Here is a 25,571-nt window from a genome sequence, read left to right on the forward strand (position 1 = left end):
TCAAAATGCGGCATACAAGTACACTATTCCTGATCAGACCGAGCATTCCAGAGTTAAATCAGATAACTATTGTGAGAAAAGTAAAAACAGGACAAGAGAAAAAGAAAAAGACAAATAAGAAAAAAAGTCCTTTGTGACAAGAGATGGGCAACAACACAAGCACATGGGCAGGTGCAAGGCTTCGCACTGAAAGTCTGCGGGGTTAAATAGAGTCCATTAACCAGAGGTACAACAAGCCACAGGTGTCAATACTCAGGAGAGGCGGAGCTCTGCTATCCTCTGCTGTAGATCCTTAACACCAGTTATGTACCATCTCTAATGCATTGGCACCACTGTTTTGCCTACAATATAGAATCTATGAATCTGTTTTGGTCTCAGTCAACCACACTGTTAAATTATTTTTTCATTTTTTGTGAAATCATTAAGACTCATGCTTATTCATTCAGTAAGCTTGGTCTATACAGTGGACTGCGCTGGAAGATGGTGCGTGGGCGGCCTGGAGAGGGGAATTAATCATCATTTTAAATCCCAGATTAGCCCCCCACCTCAATTCATGATGTATGTTTTCAATGTGGCGTGCTGCAGCTGGTGTTTTTGGACGGGCTGGGGCAGCGCACGGAGCGTAGGTGTTCATTAAGGCTCGGTGGTGTATCAGTCACTGTTTATCCTTGGTGTGTGTGATGTATGCATATTTGTTTGTGTAGGTGTCTCACCTGATGGCCTGCCGATATTTGCAGTTTTCACACCTGAGGTCGTGACCCTATGACCTCTGGGCCCTGGGGGAGCCCATGGAACAGCGTTTGGGTGGAGGAGAGGTGTGGAGGGGGGTCTGGAAACCCTACACCGTGTGTTGCCTGTGCATTATTCACGGGGCCTCTTGCGGTTCGGTCTGATGATCGTCTCTCACGCTGAAACCCAATCCTCCTCCTCCAGCGCTCCCCCGAGAGAATCCAACTTCACTGTCACACCGCTTCTCAGGGAGAGAGAGAGGGAGAGAGAGAGAGAGAGAGTGAAAGAGAAAGAGAGAGAATCAGTCAGCAGTTGTGTACTGAAGCAGGGAGCCGAGTGCAGTGGGATGAATGTGGGCCTGGTTACAGCAGAGATACACCTACTGTTGATCTTCAGTAGTAAAGAGTGTAAAAATCCATCAATGAATCATGATTCACTGGGCTGGTGGGGCGTCACTGAACCCGACTGGGGTTCAAATCCACATAGACAGATATGTTAGTGTCTCTCCTGAAGACAATAACATAGAAAAAAAGAAAGAAAAAAAACACCTCCTGAACTACAGGCAGGTGCGCAGACAGATAGAGCCCAGAGGGGCTGGAGCTCCTGACCTTTCGCCCTTAGATTGTAAAAGCGCCCTCTTAATCAGCATTTATGTTTTATATCGCTTCTGTTCTTGTTTAAGCTCCTCAGTTGAGTAGAGCCTGAAGGACAGCTTTGGCTGCACAAGTTTCATCACTCTTGGATGCCCACTCAGTAATCTGACCTGAGATAGATGCATGCTTCAATACAGCACTGGGAACCCCACCAATGAGGCACTGATAAACTGTTTAAGAAGGAATCACAGTCCATAATGCAGTTATTTTGAGCAACAGTCAAACTAATGCAAGCAATAAAAAATCACATATATATATATATATATATATATATATATATATATGTGTGTGTGTGTGTGTGTGTGTGTGTGTGTGTGTGTGTGTGTCGGTTTTATGCACATATATTTGATTTAAATATCTGATGCTAACATTATAGCATAGTGGGTAACAGCAGCCATGTATATTGAAGAGTGGGGTTCCAATGTCTGGTTGGACAGTTAAGCTTCTATTTTTCACTACTTTCCAAAAAAAACTCTTAACAATACATTTGCTTTCCTCTAAAACATCACACTGTCTCAATATAATGTAAATTTAGTTAGGTTTTTCGCTTCCAGGTTGCACTTTTTTCACTCCAAATCAAAGAAGTAACTATTCATAGGCCTGCTGTACTGCCTAACTGGTTTCTCAAATCTGAATCCAATCCGATAATGTAGATAAATAATTACGAATAAGAAGAACTAATGCTGAGTTCATGTTTGTGGGAGATGAATGGCGGATGGTTATGTTTTTCAATGTAAATGTGTGAATGTAGCATAAAATATCACAACGGACCGAATAATATGACCGAAGAAGAGTCATGGAGTAGAAGGGTCTTTACTCAGCCTGAAGAAAGAAAAAAGGCCCATCAGCTCATTTTTGAAGCACTGCACTCACATTTAGAAGAAATGTTATTCAGCTGTGTCTGTTTTACACGACTGTATAATTTTTGTAGCTAAATGCGCTACATGAACTCATCACTGTCACCATCCATTTAATGACACTAAGTAGCTCTGAAAGACCAAATCCATTTCTAAGTGGTGAGAACTGCTCTAACAGGGAAGCACCTACGAGAGAGAGAGAGAGAGAGAGAGAGAGAGAGAGAGAGAGAGTTCACAGTTGGTACAGTTCAGACAGCTGGCTTCAGCAAACTGACCACAAAGTGCCGGATTAGTCCAAACATTTCTTAAAGCCACTCTGCACACTTAATGACCATCGCACCAGTCACACACATTGGCACACACACTGATAAAAGTGCCCCAGTTAGTAATAATAATAATAATTTTATTTGCAGACCACTATCTTATGCCAGTAGCATCTCAAAATGCTATTTAAGTGATAAAGTGTACAAATAAAATAAAATACAGGAAAATCTGTGTTTTAAAATATTAGTAAAATACACCACTGTTCAAAGGTTTGGAATCAATATTGCTAATAATATAATCCCAGTTTGGTTGCAGATAAATGTACAAAATTATTCGAATATGTTCGTCCTGTGTAATAGGTTGAGTAGGATATCAGGGAGCTGTGTATTAAATCTGAGCTGGATAGGAAGTAATTAATAATGAAATTATTCCTCATCATTCACAAAATGATATTTCTAAAGCAGAGATCAAAGAAGCTGGTGAATGAGAAGCGACTTCAGCCGTGTAAAATCAAATGTTGAGAGACATCTTACAAGAAACTGTTCTACTTCTGCGGAAACGTGTCAGAGAACAGCAGCTGTAGCTGAGCTAAAGCTTAAAGCAGAGCAATGTAGCCCAGTCCCATTCCACCACTCGGCCCTTTGCCCTGTGTTGTGCGCATTCACGTCTAGGGGTAGGGCGTCCCAGTTTCTGTTGGGGTAGAGGGGTAAGGCGAAGTGTTAGGGCTATATGGTCCTCCAAATGGAAATCTTTCAGAGGCTCCAAACAGAGTGCTATGAGGAAAATAGAAAAACCGGCAAGATGGCTGCGCGAGCGACCAAAGAAAGCCCCGGATGTATTTTCTCAGTTAAAAAAGATAAACATTTCCTTAGTTTAACATTGTTTCAATGTATTAGGGCCGTTTTCTTCATAATAAGCACAAAAATCTCTAACAGCATGTTAATGTCTCGGTAACTAGGTAGCTAACTTTCCCATTCCGTAGTGCAGGAGGAATGACGCCTGAAGCGCCGGAATGGTACTGCTGCACCATTTAAGGTGGAACGGGAAAATTTGAGCAAGAAGCTGGTGAATAGCTGACTTCAGCTTCATGTCAACAAAGACCAAAAGTGGGCGATAACATATACTTGTTTTAAACCCCTCTTTGAAAGCATATGGTGCCCTAAATCTAACCGTTACCCTCCTCTGCTGCCACTGAAGACGGGCTGGGTCGCCTATAGCGTGCTGCTAGTAGCCTGCTAATGTTATAAAAGTCATTTTATTTTTTTTCCTTTATGAGAGGGTTGTCCCATTTCGTAGGGCAAGATTTTAACCACCTCCCTTTGCAACTCAGTCCCAAGGGGTTAGGGTTACACTCAAAAACAAGGTGTAGGGCTAAAAAGAAGAAATGGGATTGGACCTAAGTCTGCATTTTCGTTCATATTATGTTTTGTAGCCTGTGCTAGCACATCAGCACATACTGAGACATGTTTACAGCCAAGATATTAAAATGGACATAAAATGTGGCTCCCAAAGTGGTTTCATTTTTGCTGAAAGGACAAAATTGCTCTTCTTAACATTTGGGTTGTGACCCCTGTGTTAGTGGTTAGACTTCTGAAGGTCCAACCAGGGGAAGAGCTTTCTTGTCTGTACCTGTTAGAAGCAGAGGAGAGAAAAACCCTAACTGGATAATTTTCTGTTCTGTAGTGGTTCAAGAATTTAACCCTTTTGTGGCCAACCAAAATTTAACACTGAAATAAGAGTATTACTACAGTACGTGTACAGTTTAAAATCAACTTTGAAGACTATTTTAAAAAATTACAGACTTTTTTTTATTTCACAGAAACACTAGACCTTCCCTGAATGCCTAGAAGGCCTTGAAGTTTCCCTACTTGTGTGATGAACATGAACGTGTTTAAAACCATGCATGATCAAAGGAAGGTGTACACACACAGGTACAGCGTTAGCGTCTTTATTTCTCTCTTTTTTCAGTTGTTGTTGTTGCATAGGAAATGCACATTTTGCTTCCAGTAAGTCAGAGAATGAACGTGGTCACAGTAATGGGCCGAGAAAGAGAGAGAGAGAGAGAGAGATGGCACTACATAGACTGAAAGAACGACAGAAAAGATAAAGGTTAAAATACACAGATTAGAGGCCCATATGTATCAAATTATATTTAAAAACTGAGCTAGGATCAGCTCCCTCAGGCCCATAGATTGATTCATTAGGATATAACAGACAGGAAACTGATCCTAGATCAGCATTTTTGTACTAGAATCTTGCATACACATGACCCTGGGAGGGAGAAAAGAGAGGAAATCACCACAAGACAGTCGTTCACAGAGGATTTAACACAAGAACACAGTGAAGTCAAATCAGTGGTGGAGTGAGTCCTTAACATCAAACAACAAACACCGGCTGCTCAGAATGACAGGTTCTCTTCAGAATGTGTAATAGAGGCACAAGGTTTCAGTCTGACTTCATAAACTGTAAACTAAAATTCCATTACGTTATTCAGCACTACTGCACTACGATGGAGCAGAAAGGAGGATGAGGACGGTGAAGGTCGTGATAGGGGAGATGGTTTGGAGGAGGATGCTGTGACACGGCAGCAGAGGTTCAGTCTCTATCATTCCTCTACTGAGTCTCATGTAAGCGGATGAGCAGGATTGTCTTCTTGAGGTCAGGGTCGGCAATGGAGGCCACAGACTAAGTTATTTCATTCAAAACATATCATTTTCTCATGAGCAAAATCTATTACATCAGCATAGTTAGTGCCAACGGTAAATAAACTAGAAGACAAACTCGTGCTGATGTGATGTATTTTATTCACATGAAAAACGCTGCCCACATTTAAAGCAAGTTCAACAATGCAAAGACGATGTTTTCTGACTTCACAGTTTACACAAGTGACGTATATCACTATAAATGCACACTGATGGAACTAAGTGCAGTACTTTACTCAAAGCACCTTGTTTAGACAACAACCCACCCCAGAGAAATTCACATTTTGACAACAGTCCTATCACAATCCTGATGGTACATCTTAAATCTTATCACAATTCACCTGTATGCACTCATGCCAGGCTGGACATGCTTTGTATAATGCAAAATATTGTATCATGGCAAAGTAAAATCATCTTAAATTTAGTCAACATATGTAATATTTCTACTTTTACTTATTTCTAGAGATTTGTGTAGAAATGTTTCTTGAAACCAGCAAAATCATCTATCAACAGAGTACAACATTTTCAGTAGAACACTTTGCTAAAGCAAGCTAAATGACTTTAAACAAGGTAAAATGGCCAGAAATAAGCTAAATAAATGTATAAAATTCTTAATACAATCTTAAGATGGGAAATGCTACATATTGTCGCTGTCCAAAAAATAGTATCAATATTTTTGTGATTTTTATGCCATTCTTCATTATCTGACCTCAGCGGTTGTCCTTTACAATACGTAAAAATTTCATGATGATTGGACCAACAGAAATGGTCCAAAATTGCCTCTAAATAAATGTCTTTATGTTAACTTATATTGAAAGTAAAGAAGATTTTTGTCCTCTCCTGTACAGTTATAATTTTGGAGATGTTTTAAAACATACGTTGACTAGATTTATGACGTTTTCACGTGCCAAGATAGTATTTTTTGCAGGAAAGAGCAAAAATTCCATTCATTCAAATGGGAAAAGCACACAACAGCTTTCTGTCAAAATATCTACATTTGGAACAATCTTAGTCTTTCTTTTTGTAATCGAACTAACCTTAGCATGGTGGAATTTCCTACTTAACAAACACTGTCTAATACTGAGTTGTGTGCTGCAGGATTATTAGGTCAGACAGAACTTTAAAGCTTGTCCAACGTAGCAGCAGTAGCTATGGAAGCAAACATTTGTGGCCTGAGCACGGACAGGTCAATTCTTACGACTGACAGGCCGCTAAACATTTACTCTTGAGGGTAAACTCAGTGGCCCTGCCCTTCAGATCATGCTCTTCACTAAAGACATCTAAGAAGACCACCTTCAACCACTGCCTGGATTTGAATGCTGATGAACTGGCGAAATGAAACAGTGGTCTGGAGCTTGGCTTTGCAGAGCTGTACTGTCTCTAAGGTGGGCCTTGCAACATTAGCATTAGAAACCAGAAACCTTTCATTTGAAGGGTTTTCCTGAGAGCAAACCAAACGCTCTCTCACCCCCAAACATTTCCCCAAACCCCCCCACACTTCAATGAGGTTCCTTTGTCCCCGATAGTGCTGAACACACTGTATATGACAGCAACATTGATCTGCAGTCCAATGAGGCTAGCGCTACTGAACATCTTCAGCAAAATCACTTATCGGATTTCTTTTTGCTCTCCACAGCTTGAGCACACAATGCTTCATCAACTGAAAACCCCTCAGGATTCTCCCTGTGAAACCGCTGTTATTCAGTAAAGACTGCATTTTTACTGTGGGAATGGTTGGGACTGAACGTCTGAGCTGATCTCCATGGACATGTAGCATTGACAATGACTACATTAGGCCTGTGTCATGGCATGAGACCAGAGGAGAGGACGATTAAAAACGATTAGAGATGGACGCTCACTCTTTTCAAAGTAGCAAAAAGAGTAAAGCAAAAACTTGAAGCAGTGGACGTATATAAAAGTGACTAGAGCATATTCTGAAAATACACCAACCAATGAGACGGAAGGTAAATCGAAGAGAAAGACAGCTTCTTGAAGGAAATAGGAAAAAAGAGACTAAAATAGCATATTTTTCATATTTTATCTTTAGTCATATTCATTGACAGCTTTAGTAGGTGAGTATGGAGGAGCATGCAGTTTATAGTCCGTAGTTATTGTACATCAGCGATATTCAAAGGGCTCTGACAGACAGCAAAGGCTACTGGTGTTGAGAGAAGAAAATCCAAACAATTATAAACAATTGTAGTATTTGCTATTCAGAGGAGCAATATAATACAGTATTTCACAGGCACTACAATTGATCTTTTTAAATATATTAGTTAAAATGCTGGTTTGCTTTCATTTTTCATTTCACTACAACTTTAACTGACAAAAAAAATACATCAGAAAAAAAGGTAAAGGCTTAAGTTGAAGGTAGATACCGAACGTATTTGACGACTTTGTCTAGAATAGCGTTTCGTTTAATTTCATCAGTGCATAGTTGTCATGCAGATAAGACTGCGAGGCGGTCAGAAAGCAGGATCACTCGCCATGGTCTTAAGTCTAGTTAGTCTCCATCTTATCAACCAAAGTAGCACCAACAATTTCTCAAAAGAAGGCGAACATCTTTTGTTAGAGATTAGCAGAGCTGTTGGACAGTGGTAGAGCCGGAGTTGCGGCTACGCTACCTGCCCTCAAGGCCTGCCAGGCCTAAATCTGTTCTGTTACTGTCCACACTACCCAACCTATCCATAGGCCTTTATAAAGCAGATGACGTAACCATGCTCTGCCTGCAAGTGCGTTCTTTCATAGCACTTATTGCTAAGCTTAAAAGGCTTGGGAAAAATTCCACTAAACATAATGAGAATTTCTAAATGTATGTAAGAGATTTAGTCACAAAATTATTATTATTAGAAGATATTTATCTTGTATGCAAGTTATAGGTCATACTATAAGGACAGATTGAACGTAGCCTCTTTATTGAGTGATTAAGCTAGTGCTGGTAGAAAGGTGGCAAATTCTTTGCCATTTCCAACCTGACTAGTTGTGATTAGCTACAACAACACAGCTTGTTAGCGTAGCATACTCAACAATATGGAGTGAATCTAAACTCCAATTGAAACTGATCTGAATGGCATTTTTGTCAAACATTCTGTCCTAATGTTCTATCCAACCTACAAAAGAACACATTTGAGGGTGGAGCACGGGTCAATTATGTCTTCAGAGGGAGGTCATAGATACACGCTGGCCATTTTATAGTCCCTATCTAATCATGAAGCCATAAGAAATCAGAAATCAGTGAATCAACATGTGAGAAGGTTGTTAGTAAGTGTGTGAGTTGATTGTCCACGAGCTAAGGGGAGCTTTACACACCCACATGCACTTTCCCATGCACTGCCAGATCCAGTGTGACTGAAGCCCAGGACAAGTCCTCCAAAAAAACTAAATTTGGGGTTGATATTACAGTAATTTGTTGATTATATCCATTCTGGGCTTATTTTTTTGGTATATTATGCTTGATGTACTGTGAATGAACCTTACCCTGATAGTAGTCAAATATGATACTAGCCTTCCAAGCTCTGCCAATTTTTACTTAAAATTACTCAAAGCTTTATTTTCCTCCAAATAAACATGGGGAAACACTTCATCACGCCCACAAGAATGGGGACAAATGAATGATGACAAAGGCCTGTTATGCAATGTCATTCAACCCTGTTTCATGGGTGGCAGAGCTTCAAAGATTAAATATAAAAAAACTCAATGGCCATGAATTGTATATTTACTAATTGAAAATGGAAGGTAATGGAACAATGCTGGGAAGATTCTCCAGAGTGTATTCAGCAGCTCACCCAGCAGTCAGAAAAGCTGTTTGAATTTTCCTCCCTTCCCAAATTACATCAGGAATAAATGAAGGGGCATAAACCAGGCGTTGACTGTAGCTCTAAGATGTTTTGATGCAAAACTGTTAAAGTTCAATTTCCCAAGCAAAGTTTCCTAAAATGGTCAATCGCAACAGTATCTTTTTTGACCCGAAAGTAAACTATTATGAAGAGACATATAATCCTAACATGGGCATGTGTTTTATATTTAATACAGACAGTGGAATGAGAAACTGATTTGAAAATGCTGTACTGATGGAAATGCTGCATGTGTGTATGCAGTTGCGGTGCAGCGAGGTGGTGATGGCAGATGTAAAAATGCTCTTAAGTCTGCAGCGTGGAAAAACATCTGGACACCATTCTGGTGCGTTTGTAATTCAGACTTAAGGCTGTTTGGATCATTGTGGCAAGTTTTCTGTCCTTTTGCAAAGCAATTATCCATTTAGTGAAATGCCTATGCAGATTTATCCGCATCATCAGTCTTCATTGGCCTACCTGACCCACAGGCTTTACACTGCGTTATTAAATTTGATAGATTTTTTATAAAATTGGATTAAATTATTAAATAAAGGATTGCTAATCTTGGCTGAGCTGAATGCTCTTCTGTGGGTATTTTCTATTAAAAGAGGAAATGCTCTTCTCTCTCCTTCAATCAATGTGTAGTGGCGATAACTGAATATCGGCTAAGACTGTGTGTGTAGAGTCAATAAGGAGTCCTGCTGCAGTGTGTGGTGAAATGGAGAGAATGCTTCCCAGCTTGCTGTGACACCATGCTTGGTTAGCAAAGGTGAAAGAGAGAGAGAGAGAGAGAGAGAGAGAGAGAGAGAATTATGTTGAAAAGAAAAAGAATCATGTTGCATATCAAGCTGTTTATTTTCCTGCATGGAATGGTGAACACAAAAAAGATGCCTAGATGCATTTATAATAGGGGCATCCTTTGGCTGTCTATGTCATTGTCTTCTGCCTAAAACTAATTTTAAAATGCATAAAAACGCTCTCTTTTCTTAACCAACATCCTCAGAATTACCTAGATTTAGCTTCATCAACACTGATGCAACAAAGAACCTTCAAAACATACAGCAAGCATACTTGTAACATCCATTTACAATGGGGCTTTCACCTCAATACCTTATACTTTTCAAGTATAGGAATACTCTATACCATCAAAAGAAGAAAAAGTCTTTAAATACATACAAAAAAGGAAAGCAAAAGAAAAAAAAAAGATAAATCAGGAAACAGGAAAGTTTTCAACTTAAATCCAGTTCCCCAGAGAACAAACAAAACCAGTTCTATTAATGTGGCCTTATTACAAACGATGAGAAAATTCACAACACTAGTTTTTCCTCATTTAATCAATGTTACAAAAGTCCTGCATTATAAAATAGGGCAGCTTTAAAATCAGTGTAATTAATAAAACTATACAATATACAAACAACACATCTCCCACACTCAGAGGCTTGTGTCCTCGCTCTCTTCTCTGTCTGAATTCTTGATTCGATTTGTTCAGCTTCTCCCTACAACTCCACTTCTGTACCCCCCTCCAAAAGAAAAAACAAAACCGAAAAAACCCCAAAAACTAAAATTGCACACACGACACAAGAACAAAACAGACTGCCCAAACTATTGCTTTTATATTCTTTTTCTCTTTTTTGTCTTTCTTTAAAAAGGGTGCAATTTTGTCATTATCTTACACACGCACAGCCGAATATCTTGCTGATTAGATGATAGGCTGCTCTAAACAAGGTTTCGTGACAAAAAAATGTCCGTGCAATCATATTTTTCCCTTCGCTCTTGTAAGCCCTGGAAGCTGTTTTTTTTTTCTTTTTGATTTTTTTTTTAATTCTCACAATTGTCATTATTTCATATGTAGTGCAGATAATTAAGAAAGTAATGCCCAACTCATTACTAAAGGGTAGGCAACAACAATGGAAAACTAATTTGTCACACTAATAAAAAAGAAAAAAACCCACACAAGTGTAATTACTAAACCATCATATCAGACGTTGGGGATTTGTTTTCCCCCAATTCTTTCTGTTAAATGATATATATTCAATAGACAAGAAAACAGTTAATATAACATGGAAGTTTGTCAAAATGTACATAAAAGTGGGCATATTTATTTTTATCTTGGAAATTTTTTTTCCTTGAACTCGTCCTGTATGTTAAAAACATGGTTTGCTGTGATGGAGAGGAAGTTTCCTTGTTTTAAGGCTTGCTTGTGACCAAAACAAAGCAAAAAAGAAATAAACTGTGATCCAAATACATGAATAATACATGAATGGTCATTTATGTCAAGCACAAAGAAAGTAGAATACCCCGAACGAGGCTGGCGTGGACGTAAGGAGAGATTTTATCAGACACTGAAGTACATCCAGCATCCAGCCAGTCAAGTGCAACACTAACTTTGGTAAAAAAAAAAAAATGTACAAAAGAAAAAAATATAAAATTAATCACTACATCTACATGAGTGCAAGCAAGTATTGCATATTATTTTTTTTCTTATTTTTCTGGGAACAAAAACAGGAAGACTAAAAAAATTTGTTTCAATTTAGAAATTGCAGCAACATCCATAAATATCAATACACAAGTGTTATCACTACTAGAATAAAGGGGGCCTGGGGCTATAAATCTAACGGTTACACTAATAAACGTATACTTCACAGTACAGCTACTGGGGCCCAATGGGGGACTGAACAGCAGTACAAGACTGAGGCTGGATTTTACAGTCTCGTCCTCACACGGCACCAGGATGTTGCATCATGAGGCCTGGGAGCCTGGGACACAGGCTGATGAGCGGAATAAAAAGGGCAGGTAGTAATCCTCTGTGTTACTGTTAGCAAGGGCTTTTAGCATTAGCATCCACTTCGCTCTCCGATTCCCGAATGCTGTGGGAGACGAATCGGAAAATGCTGGAAAAGCTGGAAAATAACAACTGCAACTTGTGCATCAACTCAGGAATAGACCATCGCTCAAGGCACATTGATGAGAAACAATTGTTTCCGTGCAATTTGAGAGGAGAATGTGAAACACATTGTTCTTGACAGGGAAAAAAAACAAGAATGATTGTTCTGTAAAGGGACAAAAGAAGTGAGGGTCAACATACAGAAAAGAGAAGAAGCGAAGGAGAGTCACAAAGACGTTCAGCTGACAGATTGTGAGGACAGCAGTAAAAATACCCTTCTTTTAAGGGGCCAAACAAATACTCTATTGGCAAGTGCCTGGTGTTGGGATTACAATATTGTGTCTTTATTCACACTACTTTAACTCTACATGATCTAGGTAAAAATTTGTCACTAACACTACGACATGCATTTTTTTAAACTTTTTTAATGACTTTTTTTCATTTTTTAAAATCTGATCAACAGTGGATGAGTCAGTTGTTATGTGTATTATATAAGTACTGTAGGAAGCAAAAGAAAACCAAAATTCAAATAAAACGAGGTTAAACTGCATGCAAACTGAACTAATTAAAAAAAGCGCTTTGCTCTCCGGCTGCATTCTTGTCTGATTGTTTCATTTGATCACATTTCTTCATTTCTTTTTTTTATGTAACACTTTCAAAAAGGTTACGGAGGAAGTTGTCACTGTATCGGCGTCTTAACCCCGGTACTGACCAGCCTGCAGTTACACCACGGGCCCAAGAGCTTTTGCCTGAGAAAGGCAGTAGAATAAGGAGCATTCTGTATGTGTAGGGTTATAGCACTGCTCTAGGACCAGCTTCTCCCTGTCCACATTTTACTATTTATTAGGATATAACTTGTCCCCAAAAACTGACCCCAGATTAGTGTTCCAAACACACAAGCCTGGGTGTGTATCAGCAATGAGCTAACCAGAGCTTTAACCTTTCTGCAGAAAGCTTGCAATAAGCTGCTGATACGGCTGAATTCTTCTTATGTTATACATGCCGGCTTTTGCCTGATGAGAAATTAAGAACGGCTACTGCTCCTAGACTATGTGCTTCATTAAAATAAGTTAATTAGCTTAGTGTTTTGGAACGGACTAGCACAGGGGTCTAACTTCAATGCGTCCAGAATGTTTAAAAATTGATTGTTTAAATGGCAATGTTGCTTAAAGGGATTTTTGTTCTACAATACTAACAAATTTACAAAGATGAACGAACAAACATAAGAAAAACAAAAAGCAAGTACAGCTCCCCTTATTTCTCACAAGGCTATTTGTTCTATTTTTTTGTACCCCGATATTTTAGAGTCCCAGAGGTGTGAACGGACTAGGAAGAAAAAATATATATATTTATATATATACTTTTCAACAATCGTTGCAACGATCTATCTTACAAAGATATTTAACAATCCAACAGCTATCCAACAAAATTGCACTTTCCTCAATTCACAATCCCACTGTTTACCTCCAATCATGGTTGTCTCATGTTTTGTCAGTTAATGGAAGCTCACTCTTTTCTATCCGTCCTTTCCTTCTCTCTATAGTGTTGTACAGACCTGTGGTGTATTAGAAACAACTGAAACAACTTTATACAAAAATGAAATATGAACATGACTCCCATGTGGGAGATCTTTTTTTTCTTTAAACACAAAAATCTCCCATTTGAATACTTCACTTTGTAGCCTTCTGAGCTCACTAATTCACCTGGTTGACTGATATAGAACATCATCATCATCATCTGTGATCTTCCGCTCCCTGCCCCGTGACAGAAAACACAAAGGTGTATGTGTGTGTGTGTGTGTGTGTGGTTGGGGGATGTGTTCTTCCTGTATTTGCTGTTTGTCAGCACGTGAAGTCCTCGGAGGGCTTTTTTGGACCATGTGCATGGCGATGAAGGTGGAGATGGGGTGAAGTGTCCTGGCCAGAGCAGACTTAATGAGTCAGAGAGAGGCTTTAGCTGGTGCTGTCTGATCCAGGTAAAAAAAATACCTCTGCATGAAGTCAACCACCAGAACCAGGGTCTTTTTCACCCGAAAATCCAACTCCGTCAGATCCTGACAAGCTCGGGTGGCCACAGAAAGCGCCAACAGACTCAATCCAGGATGGTCACAAGCACGAAATTCAGGAAAACCGCACCAAATTCAGAAAATAGTGCTGAAGAAGCTTCGCTATGGGACTTCTCGGCCATGACGGGTGACTGAAGGAAGCTTTCGATTGTTTTCCTTCTCTGGCTGAGAAGGTGAACCAAAAACAAAAGAAAACAAAAACAGAAAGAAAAAAAAAAAAAAAAGAAACACAAAAAAAAAAGCAAATCATGCATGTTTCAGAGTAAATCATAGCGCTCCTTCTTTTAAGCTCCATCTCCAGAAGAGAAATGAGCTGGACAGTTACTATATATGAATATAGGCATCGAAACCATATATCTGGAGGAATACATGTGGACTATATAGATATATAGTGTGTTGGTTGTAAGCAAGTTGAGTCGACTGGTTTTTGTTTCCAGGGCAGGGCAGGGTTCTGCTGTAGCCATGCTGTGGGTCTGTCGGGTGCTGGGGCAACGAGCGGCTCCTGGCGCGTCACACTGGTGGACATGTTTACGGGTCACACTCAGGGGAGACAGTGGGGGGCAACTGAGCTCGGGAGTGGCCGGTCCGAGTCTGGAGTCTTTAGCCCAGGTACCACTGTGTAGGAGAGAGGCAGAAAGAGACAGCAAAGAAAAGAGATGGTTAAGGGAAAAAAAGCTGCACATGGCAGGTGTTTAGGATTTGCACTGCCTGTAGCTTTTGAAGGATTAAAATCATAAAAATGATAAGTAACATTGTCATGTTAAGTGTAAGCTGGCTGTCTATCTATCTATCTATCTATCTATCTATCTATCTATCTATCTATCTAAGAAGTTACAGAAACCAACAAAATTTACAAGATGCTTACAAGATGCTTACATAACACTATGAAATTACTTTGCTTAAATGTGCACATGTTAGTGATGAGTGACATAATATATAAGGAAACGTCTTTCTCAGTGGAAAATTAATAGTACTATAAAGCTTTGAAAAAACTGATGCTCTCCTTGTCTAATAGGCTGGATTACTTTACATGTAGTGCTGGGACATAGGCTCAGGCTTTGGTCTGCTAACACAGCCCAGAACCCCTCCCTCCCATGTATCCTTCTCAATTCTGTTTGAACACATTTTATTGGCAGGACTGTATTAAGTTATAGTGTTGCCAAAGAATTCAAACATGTTTTTAATGTATGCATTATAATATACATATATTACACTGCACCAATGTATGCAATCTATACAAATTTGAAAGCTTTGGCAACACTATAACTTAATATATATGCTCTGTCTCACTTTCTCACTACCCCTCTGGACAACAGGGCCTGCATCACTCCAGCTGCTCCCACTCTCCTTCATTTTCCTGTCTCTCTGTGTACTGCCTTCTGCCCTGCTCGTTCTCTCTCTGCAGAAGCAGGGAACAGGCCGTTTCCACTGGCGGTCTAGTCTACTGCCTGGTGGGCAAGGTTAGCCCGCCGCACCTCTGTAATCCTTCAGTGAAATGGGCTTTATTGATCGCCCCGCTCCATTGTTCACGTTTCCAGTGAGTGAGCAAAGAGCTCTCCCCTCCCTCCCTCCCTCTCACGCTCCCTCCCTCCCTCCCTCTCATGCTCCCTCTCTCCGATCTTCCATACCCTCCCCTCCCTCCAAGTTCAAGTTCATCCTGGTGTTACATCATGTCTGGTTGCCAGGGACAACCAGACAGTCGTATACGTGACTATCATTAGCAAGGCTGTGGCTCTTGCCATCTTTCTTTCTTCCTGTCCCCTTCTCCCTCTCTTTTTTATCCCTCTTTCCCAGCTCCTTCCCATCCCTTTATCACTGTCCTCTCACCGGATGGTGTTCGAGACTCGTCCACCCAGCCTAGGCCTGGTGAAGTAACTGGGCATGCGCACACACTATTGATTCACAGAATTACACACAGACACACACACACACACACACACACACACACACACACACACACACACATACACACACACACACAATTACACTCTCTCTCTCTTGCTCTCTTTCCTTCTGTCACCTAGTCATTGCTACATACACTCACACTCACACACACCACACAGCCCATCCACCTATCCAAAGGCAAATTTCATTACACTTGCAAACTTTGTAGCCAATCAGTGTGAAGTTAAGAGATTTTGGAGTGAACACTGAATTTGCTGACTGCTTATAAATGTAAAACAAATTTCAACAACAATGCTTTTATAATGTCAAATAAGGGGCTCTAGAGTGTCTTACAGTGGCCCTAGAATGCCAGTGAGTGGATCTAGAATGCAATGGGTCATAATGAATGTCTATAAGTGGTTCTAGAATACCAATGAGTGTTCACAGAATATCAGTAGGTGTTTTTAGAGTGTCAGTGATTGGCTCTAGAATACCAGAGAGTGGTTCTAGAATATCTGGATGGATCTAGATTGCCAGTGAGTGGTGTAGAATCTCAGCAAGTGGTTCTAGAATGCAACATGATTCTAGAAGGTTGGCAGTATCCTGTATATACACCTACATGCGCACACTCACAGACTGAGTGGGGGGCTCATGACTTGTTTAAATTCTCAGGCTGGCTGAGAGTGCGGTGAAGAGAGTGGAAGGTTAGTTTTTAATCAATAGAAGTTGCTGACTCGGGACTTCTGCTCTCAGCCTCACTGCAGCTTCCCTGTCTTTGTCTAGCAGCCCGTCTGCTCTCAAACTCAATCCCCCACCCCACTCTCTCTCTCTCTCGCTCTCTCTGTCTTCTTCCCTCCCTCCATCTTTCTCTCTTGTCCTGAGAAGACTTCTGGAGATGGGGATCTGCAGGCAGAAAGAGAGAAAGAAAAAAAAAAACGAGAGAGAGAAAGAAGGAGAATGATGGGGGGGATACAGATATGAGGGAGAAAGTGAGAGAAAGAAAGAGGGGGATAGAATAAGCGTGAAAGGTTGTCTCCCATATTTCCCCTGTAAGTGTGCAGACAGTGGGGTAGTGTTACGGCCCGGCGGAGTGTGCTGACAGGTATGATTTAGTCAGCAGATATGCAAGAGAGAGAGAGAGAGAGAGAGAGAGGGAGTGAGAGAGAGAGAGACTGCAAATGGTGTGAAATTACTGCGCTGTCTTTTCTCATTTTTGGTAATGATGAGGTTTTGTCTGTCTTTTTGTAAGCAAAGCCCTAACACATGCAACGTGATCAAAGTCAAAATGAGCAAAGGCACAGAAAAAGTGACAAAGTGCCAACGCAATGAATTGGCTTTAACTTTCCCACAAAGAAGCCATATAAAAAGCCTGGTGTAAGTGAACTACAGCACAGCTGAAGAATTTGAGTGGTTTTACACGCGTGCAAGTACACCCAGTCTCTCCTCCCTCTCTCCCTCTCTCTGGTAGCAGCTCCAGCTCATTGCCGTGATTAGGAGCAGAAGCATAAGCGTCTATCTCGGCCACATGTGCAGCGCAGTGTGTGCTGTGCTGAGCTCCAGGAGCCCACAGTGTGGTGTGTCTCACAGCCACAGGAATGCTCCACACACACACTCTACCACCCCAGGCTCAGATGATCCCTTCCATGTGTGCTGCTGAAAGACGCTATTCTCTTTAGTGCTGATCTGGGAGCAGTTTGATCAGAATCATGATTATCGACACCAGACCCTGCAAGCTTGTGTGCTGCACATTGTGTTTTCTCTGCTCCAACACACCTGATTCAACTCAACAGGTAATAAGGAAACTTTCAGTTTAGATCTATAATCGGGCCTTTATTTGGGTTGAACCTGAATGTAGCTCAAAAACGTTCCACCAAGTCTGTCCACCCAAGTCTGACCCAAGTTGTATCTCAGCATGGGGCCCAACAAAATTCTGTTTTGAACTTGTCATGATCAGCTGTTATCAGCTGTATCAAGTCTTTTTTTGTTTGTTTCATTAGTACAGCACAATATGTTTACACATCTATTATCATGATTGTTTCATGATTTGGTTACCATTACTGGTGTACCACGTGTACTGAAGTGGGGCATTTGGGTGGAGTTAGCAGTATTACAAATCATTAGGTGGTCAAACATATCCATCACAGAATTGTCATGTGCTGTCACTTGTCAGAAAACCACCAATTAGAAAAAACACTAGCCAGCCAGAATCTGTCGATTCACATAAAACCCGTGATGAATGAGCACTAGATTTATTAAGTTTATAGGAACCAGAGCTCAGATTAGTAACTGTTCTGTGCCACACCACTCTGCCCAGTGGGACAATGCCTTTATTCACTTTCAGTTTTACATTATCACTACAAATATTGATGAAGGCTGTACCTTTCACCTGTGTGTACATACATGGGCCTAGTGGCCCTCGCTGCCAACTATACGAGTAACTCCAGTGTGCCAATTTAAAACTGTTTAAGGTAATTAAAGTTAAGATGAAGATGAAGAATAGGCAGAAAAAAACTAAAGCTGGAGTAAATGCAGGCCAAAATTATCACAGTGATGCAAAAAAAAGCATGCAAAATCTTAACCTAACCTAAACCCAACAAATATTCTGATGTCTAAACCAGAATAGTCTGGGCTGGTCAGGAAGCAGCTTCATGTTTTCGAGTTGGAATAAGGAGCTTTCATGTGTGTAAGTGTAAAAGAAGATGATACTCTAGATTTATCAGTCCCTTCTAGAACTGCAACTACTGATTATTTATTTATAAATGATTAAACTACTGGCTGTTATTTAACTGACTAATGTATGATGATTTCTTAAGTTCCTTTCCCTTTGCTGTTACCATTATTCGACTTTCTGTCTGTGGAACTTTTTTTTTTTTGATTTTGCAATGAAACAATAGAAGTTACACCAGCCTTTGGTTTACTGCAATCATGTCAGAATGACTGTATGTTTCATACAAACATTATAAGGCAATACAGTTTACTTTAGCCCAGTAAGCAGCACACTGACAACCAGACACTCTTTGGTTTTGACATTTCTGACATGGATATTTTTTCATAATTGATACTGTCAACTTTGCTGTCTAATTGCTACAGCCCTAATCCCTTCATGAGCTGAACTGGAGAAAGCCAGAACAGAGGGCACACAAATTTTTGCATTCAAGTGTGACATCCCTGCTCTAAAGGTAGCATCGGGGTAATAAGCAGTCCTACTGCGCTGAGAATCAGCTGAATCTGACCTCCATAGAAGGACAGTAAGCCACAGGGAAGACAGCAGAGGCCAACAAAGCTCTCAGCTCTAACCATAAAACACCAGCATCCATTCTGCTCCTGCTAAGGAGAGGGGAAGGAAAGCAGCACAGTTTAGCCTTGGCAGTGAGATGGAAGCAGGAGACCACATGGCCGAAACACAGCCTGGGGTCTTAACAGCCAGCAGAGCAAGAGAGAGAAGGAGAGAGATACAAACCGCAGTGAGATCCTGTACCTAGCCTGGTTTCTCCACACTTACTAAAGAGAAGCAGCAGCGGCTTTTGTGTGGTTTCATAATTATAGCTTTCTCTCCTCCCACCCTCCGTTCCATAACCACACTGTTAGGCCTAAAACCACTCTTTACTCCTTGCCTCTGGTCTTTTACCCTTTTTTCCTCCTCTCTGTTTTTCTATTCCCATCTCCTCTCCTCTTCCCATCGTTCTCCTCTCCTTCCTTCTCTTCTGGACTGGGTTGCACCAGGTTTGTGTAAATTTATACTTCAATTTGGGTGTAAAGTCTTTATCCAGTTGTTAGTTAACACTAGTTAGTTTTTAATTTGGTTGCACTGCAAATCTTTAGGTCATGTCTTAAATAATTATAACTAACTAATGCACACGTTGCTTTAACATGACAACAACATGTTCAAAACAGTAAACCCCCTGCCATGGGAACAGCACCTGCTCTGACTTTGTCAATGGAAAAAATATCCAACATAGACGAGAATAATGTGTACATGTTAAACTGAATAAAACGAATTATCTACAGCCACTGTCTGTTTATTCTTTGATATTTCCCTGAGAAACCAAACATGCAGCTTTTAAACAATGGTTTTTGGATAACCGACAAAAAAGCAGCCTCAGTTTAGCTGTTTGTGAAGCTGCTGAGTCTCACTGAAGTGGAGCTGTGTGTTTTTAGCTTCATGTTCTGAGTTTAATCCATGGTGATAATTAGAGCTGTAAGTAAAATCACCACATATGGTGTTTGGAATTTGTAGCTTAGTGAACCAAAAAACAATATTTTTAGTATTTTTTGTGCTTTCCACATGGTTTCTAATGGTTTCCCTAACTCTTAATGTCTCAGACAATCTCTGGCTTTACTACTTTTACTTACAATTTATTTAGTTTTATTATTGGCACCCAATTTTGTTTATTAACATTTTATTATTTAATTGTGAATTTAGTATTAACTAATATGTCTACTCTGTCTCTTTTATATTAGTGACTTAAAGGAAAATCTACGTCGTGGGCTGGAGGTTAGGGAGCTGGCCCTGTGACTGGAAGGTCTCCGGTTTGATCCCCAGGGCCGACAGTCCATGACTGAGGTGTCCTTGAGCAAGACACCTAACCCCCAACTGCTACCCGGGCGCCGTGGATAGGGCTGCCCACCGCTCCGGGCAAGTGTGCTCACTGCCCCTAGTGTGTGTGTTCACTAGTGTGTAAGTGGTGTTTCACTTCACGGATGGGTTAACTGCGGAGTTGGAATTTCCCCGGTTGTGGGATCAAAAAAGTATCACTTAATTAAGTAAAAATATATGAATAAGATGAACACAGTGGGCTGACATCAGTTCTATGTATATGCAGTTACCAGGCGCTAGTTGTTGTTTACAGGTTCAGTATAATTGGTCTAAATATTCTTTTATGTAATAGCTGCAGTGCTCTAAATGTATGACACCCTTCATGTATTCAGAAAAGTATATTGTGACATAATTTATCATGATAATCATAATGTATCATATTATTGTCCAGCCAAACTTTCTAAATTTGCTTTACAGCTTTTACATGATGGCAAAAATGAACCTGTCAAGCCTGTCAAGAATTTCTAAGATACCACCCAGTCCAAAGATGCAGTGCAGTGTTCTGCATCAGCTCAGGAGAACTGCAACTTGTTGTAAAAGTCAAACAGCTGTGCAATCAGCAACAGACTGAGTGTCCTGTTTCTGAAAAGCCTTCAAGGTGAAAGCTGTTTTAATGTAAAAGAGGGGGATGGGACGAAATACTTCACACTTACACACACATATACAGTCTGCATTATGGCACAGTCAGAAAGCCATGAGGAAAGAGGAGAAGATAAAGAGAGAGAAAACAGAGAACAGGAGCAGAAAAATGAAAAGCAGACAAAGAGAGGGAGCAAGACAAGACAGAATATTTTAATAAAAAATAATAAAGGTAGATTAAAAAGGAGAAAGAGAGGAGAGTGAGAAAATGCAGGCAAGAGATGAACCAACAAGTATGTAAAAGAACTAGTAAGAAAAAAGGAAAGAGATGAGATGGAGTGATGGAGTTTAAAGGAGAGGGATGAGAAGACAGAGAGAGAGAAAAAGGAGCAATAGACAGGAAACAGGAGGGAGAAACAGAGAGGAAGAGAGAAAAGTCACAAAGACAGAAGGAAAGCGGGAGAAAGAGACAGAAACTGACAGAGAAAGTGAGACAGAAAAGAAAGAGGAAAGAGAGACACTGAGAGACAGCAAGAGAGAGGGAAAAGAAAGTGGGAGACCGAGAGAGAGATGAGGGGAGAGAAAGACTGGGAGAAAAGAGTGAGATAAAGAAAGAGAGAGAGAGAGAGAGAGTGATAGAGAGGGGATCTTTGCCTGTTCCTTTAACTCCCTGTCAATGGCAGGAGTAATCTCATCAGCCTGGCGGAGCGCTGACTCAGCAGGTCGGCTAAAGTGCCTTCAGATGAGTGTCATCTCGGAGGAATTCAGCCTCATGTAATGCAAACCAACCCCCGGCTCGGAGAGTGGCGCTCAAAAAGCCCGTCCCAGCCCAAACCGCCCCGCTACCCCCCCCTCCCCGCGGGAGCCCGCAGACATTTACAACATTACTTATTTACGCCTCACAATCGGAAGCTTCACGGTGCTCTATTAGACCATTCAAAACAACAGCTCACACTTAAGGGCTCAGTCTGATTCATATGCCTTATCCTGAGGGCAGTTTAGTGACCTATTACCTGCTTTACTATTTTGATTTTTCTCTTACTTTTAGCATTTTTAAAATATGCTGCATTTTAAACATATAAAAGGTGCAAAATATAAACTATGGTTAAGAAATCTTTGTAAAAATATGAAAATATTTTTTTTAATTCCTGTTTATTTCTGAGTAGTCATCAGATGTGTGTGTGTTCTGACAGAAGAAGCAAGGAGCATGTGAATGAGGCAGAACGTACCTCACCTCATGACGCTGAAATTAGTCTGTAATTAATTCAGATGGCTGGAAGGCAGGTGGAAGTGACCCCTTCTGGTTGCTGAAGGAACTGCCTGTGAACTCTGTCTGCATGCTGAGCCAGCTAAATTCAGTGCGCAAACGGCAGGCTCTCCAGCGGTCTCTCAGCTAAAACGATTCACTTACAGCACTAAAATGACTTAATTTAAGATGCACTTCATGTCAAACTGTTTCCAGTAGCCTTTTTTCTGAACATTTTCTTTCTCTCTCAAATGAAAATTTATTCTGAATTCTTCAAAATAGTCGTTAGCATACATTATGCGTGAAGGCACTACAAAAACACTTAACTACAGCGAGTTGACAAAAAGTACAAGAGTCAATTACCAACGTTATCTCCCCAGTGCGCTTTAACATTTATAGCAGATGAATAAAATCCCATGGTGCAGGAGCTCTTCTCTCAGTCTCCACACGACCGATTTACTGCCGCTGTATGTGAGTGAGTCACACTGTGGTGCCTATCTCCTCTCTTCATTGCACACACTCGATTCCCCCGTGTGTTCTGATTAAAAACACTGTTTATGAATCACTGTTTTATCTGTGCTGCATCTGCACTGGGGTCAGGCTGCCATCCCCCCACACACTTTGTGCAATTAAACTCAGATAACATCTGTGTGCTTGTGTGTGTGTGTGGCTGGGTAAATGTGTGTAAACTCAAATAATTTGAGCTGCCTCACTGTAAAGGTATGGGCTTGTGTGAAATGGCTAGTGGTGGCGTTTCATTCCATTAAAGAAGTAAAAGAAGCTTTAAAAGTCAACTGGATGCAATGCTGAATTGTAGGGGTCTGTCTTGTCCATAAAAGTGTCTGTTACTCTGACACTGTTTTGTGTGTGTGTGTGTGTGTGTGTGTGTGTGTGTGTGAAAGCCTTTGTTGGACTAAGAGGGTACAGGTAGAGCAGAACTAAAGTGGGGGGCTGAGCTAGGATGTGTCTGTATGAATCTCAATGTTTGTGAGTGTTTGTTTTCATACATTTGAGGGAAAAAAGGCCCCTTGCTCACTGAGGGAAAAAAGGCCCCCATCTCAAATGGCCCCTTGCTCCTTATATGCACTACATAGGTCATGATCGCTTTAACATCCAAACAGTGCATTAAATGTCCAACAGAAACATCTAACACAATTTCATTGAAAAGTCATGTTTTATGACTTATGTAGTGCACTGCACAGGAAATAGGAAGCCATTTGACTTTCAGCCAGAGACAAATGTGTCAACCAACAAAATGGTTAAAATGTAAAATGTTTCTTCTTGGTTACTGAGATTATAATTAGGGTTCGGTTTAAGTTTGGGCTTATTACATATGAGAAAACCCTTGATTCTTTTATTTCCTACCAAAATGGACAGTAGGCCCATTTTTAATGTCAGAAAGTAAAGGGGAAAACATATATAAGTCTCAAGAGCTTTAGTACAGTTTTTACCTGTTCAGAAAACTTGCTTTCAGTTTTTCAAAGAAATCTGCAGGGACATTTTTCCAGATCTCCAAAGTTCAGTTATAGAAGTGGCCTGGATTTTCTGTTTCTCACAATCCAAGTAATTCCAAGCACATTCAATGATGCTGAGGTCCAGACTCTGGGGAGACCAGTCCGTTATTCTAAGATCACCTTCAGCTTGTTCGTTCGATTTGCAAATTTAAGGGCTTAATGACAAGACATCTTTTTTAGACTCATAGCACTGAGTTTGGAAACTCCTGTTTCCTTTCATTTTTTCCCCTTCTTTATCAAAGTAGATTATCTTATATACAATCTCCTCATAAATATCTTGTGAAAAACCAACAACTTGTACTTAATGTCCATTTCTGACTGGGAATTAAATAAAATTTGGCATAGCACTGTATATATGTCACATATAAAGGACATTATTATTATTAAAAACACAGATGTACTTACATTTTCATGATAAATGTCCTGACCTTGCATGAAAACAAACGTGTGTGTGTGAACTGTACCTTTGCAGGCTATGCCAGTCTCTCCCTCTCTGAGGCGCAGTGCCAACAGCTCCAATAGAAGCAGTGCCACCCTCCCACTGCTCTCTCTTTCAGTCTCTGCCCTCTCTCCATCTCTCTGTCACTCTCACCCCTCCCGTACCCATTCCTCTCCCAGAGCCCTCCATCATTACCCTCACTCCTGCCTGTGCCTGGTTACCAAGGCCTAGCTATGGGGAATGTTTACTGTTACACTCTTCTCTCTCGTCTGGCCGTCTGGCTCTTTCTATAACCGCCCCAGCCCCCCCACTCAGGCCGCCGGGGGTAACTTTTGTCCTTGCCGCCCCAGGGGACTTTGCTAAGGATTCAAACAGTGTGACTGAACTCCTGTGGAAAGGTCAAAGGTGCATCAAGGCTTCTCTGTTTCTTGCTCTTCATCTACGGAACACATACTGGTTTTAATATTTGCAGGTTCAATGCAATCGGCATGTTACCAAACAGAAACACACCATGACTACTTCACTCACTATGGAAAACTAGCTGACAGATGATGTCTCTCACAGCTGGCTTGAGACCAGCTTTCTGTCTGCTGTTATAATGGGAAGGCAAGGAAGTAGGTAACATCTAGTGATCCTAAATCAAACATCTCCGCTTCAACATTCTCAAAAATGATGTTTAATTACATTTTTGGTATCTATTTTAACTCTTTTAGAGTGAAATACGAGTTAAGAGAAGGTACTCGTAGGGAATGGCCTGATATCAACAAAAGCTCTCTCTTTCATTCTCTGCCCTCTCTCCAACTCTCTGTCTTTGGATTGGATATCAGAGGGAAAAAGAGCAATTTTGATCCAATCCCGTCACAAGTCTAATCTGAAACATAACTCATTCACAGTGTGTGATGTGTTAGCTGTGTAGTTCTTCTTGTGGGGCGTTTGACTAGTCTGAGCATAATAGCCTACCTTTAGAAGCTCTCTTTTAATTATAAATAGCATTTTACACTTCAGTAGTTTTGCACCTGATTGGTACTTGCCTATACCCAAGGCTTCAATATCAAAATCTCTATTTTTTCAACCCTGCCTACTTAAAAGTAAAAGAAAACATGTTACACTGACATATCTGTTCTAGAAGGGATCTCACAGTGGTGAAGAATTGGACTTTAATTAGAGATGAAACAATATCAGGTTTTCTATGCTGATAACAACTGTGAAAGTAAATGAAAGTTTAGTATTGATGATACTAGGTACAGAATTTTCTCTTAAAAACACAACGCTTTGCAGAACATATTTTTGACAATGACAGTCATTTTTTGTCTCTAATGTTTTCA

General features: G+C 40.5%; 1 protein-coding gene across 12 annotated transcripts in view; it reads right to left on the minus strand.

Moving 5' to 3' along the window:
- Window positions 1-4,437: 4,437 nt before the first annotated feature.
- Window positions 4,438-25,571, minus strand: part of nfia (nuclear factor I/A) — a 185,304-nt gene continuing 164,170 nt past the window's right edge. For all 12 annotated transcript variants that reach the window (XM_037545328.1, XM_017701309.2, XM_017701308.2 and 9 more), the window contains one exon: window positions 4,438-14,602. In XM_037545328.1, coding sequence (XP_037401225.1) covers window positions 14,588-14,602 — 15 coding nt within the window. In that variant the 3' untranslated portion in view covers window positions 4,438-14,587. The remainder of the gene's footprint in view (window positions 14,603-25,571) is intronic.

This window comes from Pygocentrus nattereri, chromosome 15 (assembly GCF_015220715.1).
Source record: "Pygocentrus nattereri isolate fPygNat1 chromosome 15, fPygNat1.pri, whole genome shotgun sequence".
Lineage (NCBI taxonomy): Eukaryota > Metazoa > Chordata > Actinopteri > Characiformes > Serrasalmidae > Pygocentrus > Pygocentrus nattereri.